The sequence below is a fragment of the Dinoponera quadriceps genome, unplaced genomic scaffold (assembly GCF_001313825.1).
Source record: "Dinoponera quadriceps isolate SergipeBrazil2010 unplaced genomic scaffold, ASM131382v1 scaffold1352, whole genome shotgun sequence".
Lineage (NCBI taxonomy): Eukaryota > Metazoa > Arthropoda > Insecta > Hymenoptera > Formicidae > Dinoponera > Dinoponera quadriceps.
Window position 1 is genome coordinate 103,009 of NW_014555567.1, and position 6,864 is coordinate 109,872.

General features: G+C 37.2%; 2 protein-coding genes across 2 annotated transcripts; both read right to left on the bottom strand.

Moving 5' to 3' along the window:
- Nucleotides 1-1,735: 1,735 nt before the first annotated feature.
- On the bottom strand, nucleotides 1,736-2,836 carry LOC106744659. Its single transcript, XM_014619591.1, has one exon. It carries the CDS (start codon nucleotides 2,834-2,836, stop codon nucleotides 1,736-1,738), a length of 1,101 nt encoding a protein of 366 aa, XP_014475077.1.
- A 2,438-nt stretch (nucleotides 2,837-5,274) lies between these two features.
- Nucleotides 5,275-6,558, bottom strand: LOC106744660. The gene has a single exon (XM_014619592.1). The coding sequence runs from the start codon at nucleotides 6,556-6,558 to the stop codon at nucleotides 5,275-5,277; it is 1,284 nt and encodes a 427-aa protein (XP_014475078.1).
- Nucleotides 6,559-6,864: the final 306 nt, after the last annotated feature.

Genomic DNA, 6,864 nt, shown 5'->3' on the forward strand with positions numbered 1-6,864 from the left:
CGCTCCTCCTCATTCGACGCACGGCGGGAAGAAAAAATCGTTAGATTTTAATCGTTCGCGCTCCTAAGGAAGGAGTGTTAAAATAAAAGTCCGGCCAACGGAACGAACGATGCCTATCCAGGCATCGCATCTTCCTCTCGGCCACGAGGAATGGCAGTAATCCCCGGCGAAATGGCGGGTCGTAGAGGGACTCCGCGCGATTAGCGTGCCGGTCCGTGCGGAGCCGGTCGGGCCGGAGGCAAGATGGCCTGATGGATAAACGAGAGGCTCGTTTCGACTTTTGACGACTTCGGTCGTCCGCGCCGCTGCAAGATCTTATCGCGGCCGCAGCTGTGATCCGCGGTCCGCGCATTAACAGCGGGCCCCGCGATTTTACGCGCCTCCCCGCGCCGCCCCCGACATTTCTCCACGCTCCGTCGATTCGATCGCGAAGTGGCCCGATAATTATGCTAATTGCGCAAAAACCCGGCGGAGCAACAAGCGCGTATCTCGCGAGCGTTGCCGCTGACTTGCCGTAAAAGCCCCGGTTAAGCGGTTAAGATCCACCTGACCTGACCTCTCGGCTAACGACGACCGAAAGACGCCGCCTCCTCCTTTTGAAAGATCAACCAGAGCGGAAATTCATTCGTTTCAGGCTAACCGATTATCCAGCATCTTGCAAACATGACAAACATTTGGGCGGAAAACAATTCTCACACGCAATCCGCTGTTGTTCACTCATATTATACGTGTGTTCACACTAATGGGTCCTTATAATTGACGTTTAGGTCCTTATAATTAATGCACTCTTTGTAGTGTCAATTCAAAGACAATATACAAAGCTTGGTATCTTGGAGGAAATAATAGAACTCGATATACGCAACATACATATAGATTAAACTAGTGTTCGAGGAACAATAAGAAAGTATTTACAAGTTTTTCCGTTCTTCTTGGGTACGGAAAAACTTGTAAACAACTGCTGACAGTTCGAAATTTAACCGATTACTTAACGGACTATGAATAATCGTTTCAAGTAGAAAGTCGCAAATAAATTCGAAGCGTACGGAGAGAGGCGTACGATTTTAGAAACTTATTAATTATGTTAATCTGTATCTATTCTTGTCCATCACTTGTCTTGACTTGATTGTGAATACAAAATGAGGTCAGATTGAATATGATTGGGGAACACTGAGAAAGTGTTTACAAGTTTTCCCGGGTATTGCTAATAGTTCGAACTTTAACAGAAAATTCAGCGATCTACGAGTAAACGTAACCAAGTAAAAAATCGCAAATAAATTCGAAATGTACGGGGAAAGAAATATGATTTCATATATTTATCAAAATTTATATTAATACATGCATTTTAACTATATAATATACACATACACACAGAGAAAGAGAGAGAGAGAGAGAGAGAGAGAGAGAGAGAGAGATTACAAACGCCGCATAGTAAAATAATTTAAGTAGATATTTGAGTTTTCAAAATTGAAAAGAACAATTTCTATTGACGTTTTACGTTCTCTATTAATAAAAGATCGCTACTATATCGCCTTGTCTCGCAATAAATTACAAAAGTATTACTTATAAAATGTACAGAAATTATTTGTCTTTCATATGTACGTCAATGGTAAATATATGCTTACTAAAAAACAATGTAACTGTTATCAAATGTGCGCTTTATTAAAAACTTTCATAACTCATACTGAGAAATTGCGTCATATCTGGAATAATGACGCCGAAAAAAGAAATGACACAATCATTGAGAAGAGCTGACAGATGCTTGTGGTAGTTCCAATGCAGATTTTAAGGCTGCACAGATAATAACGTACTTATTACGGTAAGCTACGTGTAGACCATTTTGATACGACATATCTCTGTATGGCCTACGACTGCTAAATCTGTTGCTGAAATTATGAACTGGTACTACAAGTGGAGACATGTCCTCCTTCATCTTCTTTTTGACATAGTGTGATATTTTTGACGACATAACAGTTAAAAATAACGGACACGTTCGAGCACGTATCGCTCTTATGAGATTTACCGATACCACGTTATAATTACCTTTATTCACTTCAAATGCTACAATCACGTTTGGTTTCTTGTACATAGAATCGCTCGCATAGATTTCATAAAACATGGAGTAGCATTCGAAATGAAGCTCTCTGGAATCTAGGAAACAATGTATACAAGTTTTACATTTGCGTTTTATATACTCTATCCCTGGTTCTACCATTACAATCGTCAATATCTTTATGTGAGGTAAAAGATGTAACAGAAGTTCCCAAGTTTGAAAGTAAATTCTATCTACATGGTACGAGTTTATGATATGAACGGTGTAAACATTACTCTTCGCTTCTGGTAGCAAAAGTGTATCTTTCAAACCGAAGAAAAGTGTTAGCGGTCCTGACATCCAATCGGAGTAATAATAATGGTCATAGGTCCAATCCACCCCTAATCTCCCTCTTTTCATATATTGAGTGACAAAATCGTCCATTTTTAAAATAGGTATTTGCACGTTAGGAAAGCTCTTGATATTCGGTATCTGAAACTGAGTAAAACTTTCTTGAAGTAAGTTTAGGTCCAGATCGAGACAAAGCTTCAATTCTTTGCAGTCGGCTTCGTGGGACTTTTGAAACTGTACTTCGTGATCGTTGCAATAATTGCTGGTAAAGCAGCCCATACAGGTGCGCAAACTGTCGCGTCTGTTACAGATCAGACACGATTTTGCGTGCATGATCATTTGCTTTTCGCACACTTTCAGTTTACGTTGCAATTCTTTCTTCATTTTTTTTATAATTTCGTACTTCGTGTCATTGAAAGTGGTTATCGGGAAATTACGAGTGTCCCATTGATTCATATTTGTTAGTATTTTTGCAACAACTCGACAAACGTCTTCATGTCGCCCTCGGTGTTGCTGCATGTGCCCGACGCTGCAGTACGAAATTACGCCACACTTAGAACACGATATCAAATTGCCATTGTCTCGTAACTTGCAAACGTGACATACGTTTGGATAAAAGAAATTATCACACGTATACAGCTGTTGTCTGTTCATTGTTAAATGTTGAACACTAATAGATCTGTGTAATTGAATGTCTTTTAGGAGCAACACGTTATTTGTAAGATTAATTTAGAAATAGTATGCGAAACTCAGCACTTTAGAGGAGATAATAGCGCTCTGTGTACGCAATCTACATGTCGACCCAATGACTGCTCGGGGAGCACTGAAAATGTATTTACATTTACAGGAGTTTCCGCACTTCTCGGATACTAACAATGCGAAATCCAAGCGGCGATTAATTTAACTACGAATTATCGGTTATCAAACTACGAATAATCATTTAACGATGCAATCAGCAGTTGGATTTTATACTGTTAAATCGGTGTGGCTGCGTGAATTGTTAAAATTCATATATATACTATAATTAAGTTAATATTACGATACATGCAGAATTAGATAAATTAATTTAAACCAGAAGTTAAAAATTAATTATGCAAGACTATATATATATATATATATATATATATATGTGTGTGTGTATATAAACCTAACCTATCTTTCTTCTCAACTCTGTGTGTGTGTGTGTGTGTGTAGTTTTGCATAATTAAATTTTTAATTTAACTTTAAGTTAATTTAATTTTAACTCAACTTTTAATTAGTTAGTTTTCATTTAGTTTAACTTAATCAAATTAATTATATCTCAATATCTCTATATTATCTATAAAAACAGATTTATTCTCGGTTTAAAGAAAAAGTCTTTTCGAGATACCCACTTCTTTTCGCATCTTGGTTATGCGTTATTGTTCAAAATTCTAACTTTCACTAGCTAACCAAAGAGAGTTAAATTTATCATGCTCATAACGTGTGAAACGAGCATGAGACGAGAATCGAGTTGCTTTCTCGACACAATAACATGAGGATTGACAACCGATAACAAAAGGAGACTTGCGATACAAAAGCGGATAAACACTCGACATATATTGTGTCTATTACAAGAAAAGCCTAATAATAAGAATCTAAATAATAAGATTAAAAGACTCGCCGATTTAGATCACGAACATTACCATATTTGGACATTGTCTAATGCTTCATCCGATCGAAGGATAACCAATAAGCTCGTTCCGCTTGGCACCAATAACCTTAAAAAACTGGATGTCTTCGGCGCGACGAATCAGAAGTGAGCACAAAGAAGTTAAAGCAATTTAGTCGATTCTAATTATTCGCTTTTCTCGGCTCGCTATAGTTTCATCTACACTCCGTGCGAGAACTCAAGACTCACTATCTCAAATCATCGCGTTGCGATATATCATCCGCATCCTCGCGACTACCTCGCGAGAGATCTTCCGGTAATCAATATAAATTATATTTGTCATTTTGTACGTCGTAAGCGTCGAATTAAAATCGTGTTGCGTCCTACAACGGTGGTTGCGCGTGACGGACAACAAGAAAAAGAAGGCCATTCTGATCATTGAACGCTGCGAAGAATTCGGCACTGGCGGGCGCCCAGGAAGGCCGTTCGAGCGAGTTCTGAACACGATTGTTCGACAAGCCTGAAAACGTCTCCTCACGCCTTGAATTGTAAGGGCCAGATTGCCACTCTGCCTCGTCTCAGTGACTGAATAAACCATTGCTTTAACTGCAATCGATTTCCTAACTATTTTCCTGACACCGATCCTTCACTGCATTCCGTGCCCCGCGCTGGGCAGATCCAGCCGGAGCGGGACATTCTAACATTTGCGTGCATTTGCTAACAATACCCTATTTAATTTATATTTCAAGATCGAGTACGCGAGATAATTACACGGGACAGGGCAATTTATAGAGATGATTTAACTGTTGAATGCGATATCAGTACTAGTATTATCATCAAAAACATTCTTTATTAAAGTCATTTGCAAATTTGTCCCATAAATATAACCAGCCTTATATATTGTTTACAGTAATACTAAAATGTGCTAATATTATTATGTTGATCGAGAGACATCATATTTAATATATCATATATTTATATTTATATATATAAAAAATATATATAATATATTTATATAAAAATATATATATAATATATATAATATATATATATATATTTATTTATTTATATTTATATATATTTATATATTTATATATAAAATGTTATATATGCTATTTTATAAATATATCTTATAAATAACAATCTTATAAATAAAAAGAAATAAATGTTATCTTATTTACTAATATATAATATTTTAATATAATCAACAATATTTAAAATTAGTTATAATCTCAGAGCTGCTGCTTGCTCAGATCGTTAAGTTTCAGTGATTTAAATTTTTGTAAATAATTAATTGTGAGTTACGAAACATTAGACTGCCAAACACTTCCCTGTACGGTCTACAAGAAGTAAATTTATTTTTACAGTCGACATGAAGGACAGGAGTTACGGAATCGCCCAGAACTCTTCTTATCTCAGTTACGTTATCTTCTGTTATATTTTCCAATATAGCGGTTAAAAGTAAGGGACAATTCTGAGACTGTATTGCTCTTATAGATTCCGACCATGTCTTCCCATAATGAAACCGTGCTTGAAATCCTACGATCACATTTGGTCGTCTATACTTAGTACTGTACATGTAATTGTGGTACAATAAAGGAAAAGATTCAAAAATTAATCGTTTCTCAGCTTCTTCGCAACAAGAACAAATGTTGTGTTCCTTAATTTCGTGCTGTAATTCTAACCCTAACATTACAATTACCAATTTTGTCTTTGCACTCAAGAAATGTAAGAAAAGTTCCCAGGCTGGGAAATATCGCCTTTCTATATCGGTCGCGCTAATAATATGAATAACGAAGGTACCCGTTATCTTTTCCGGATAAAACAACTTTGCAGACTGCAATCCATTGTATACGGTCAACGGATCAGACACGTAATCGCTAAAGACGAGTTTATTAATATCCCAGTTTGTATGTTCCTTCTTTTTCGAGTAATATTGATTACAAAATGATTCTATGTCGTTGAAATGCTTTCTTTTATCGGGAAATGTGGAGAAATCGACGCGTACTGATTCCCATACCGATTGTTCAAGAAACTTAATATCTATGATGAGACTGATTGCGAAGAAAGTGCACTCCGTCTCGAGGTGCGAGTTAAATTTGTGCTTGTGAGAAAGGCAATAGCTAACGGAAAGACATTTCGGACACACGACGTGAACGATCCGTTGATGACACTCGAAACACTTCCTCGGGTTCATGAACATTTGCACTTCATGCGGCCTTAGTTCACGTTCCAGTAATACCCTGACTTTTCGTATAAGTTCCTCCCGCGTTCGCATCCAATTCTTGTCGCTATAACTCCTATTGAAGAAACGTGGATCGTCATTTTGGAAATCTGCTATAATTGCGCAAAGGTCGGCGTGGTACGGCTTGTCCTGCATTTTATGGTCCTCGCTGCAGTAAGAGATCATGTAACATCGGTCGCAATATGTTAACAAGTTTTGGTTCGTCCACTTGCATACGTGACAAACGTTCGGATGGAAAAACTCATTGTAATCAACGTCCAAACCGACACGAAGTCCTTCGTTTATTAGTAATATTTCGTCCATATCTGTATGCTAGTGTGCAACTAATGTAAAAAGAACACTTCGTATGTCATATTAATATAGAAATATCGCACAAAATCATAATTTATATTAATGAAAATATTCAAATTCTCACCAGCAGTAGATGTCATAGATGTCGACTCGGCGGTTGTACAGAGGACACTAATAAAGTGTTTACAAGGATTTCTGTCTATCTTGAGAATTGTTGACAGTTTGAATTCTAATTGGAGATTAGGAGGTATCAAACCGTGAATATACGTTATCCTAAAGAATGTTACGAATAAACTCGACATAGGGGAATAAAGAAAA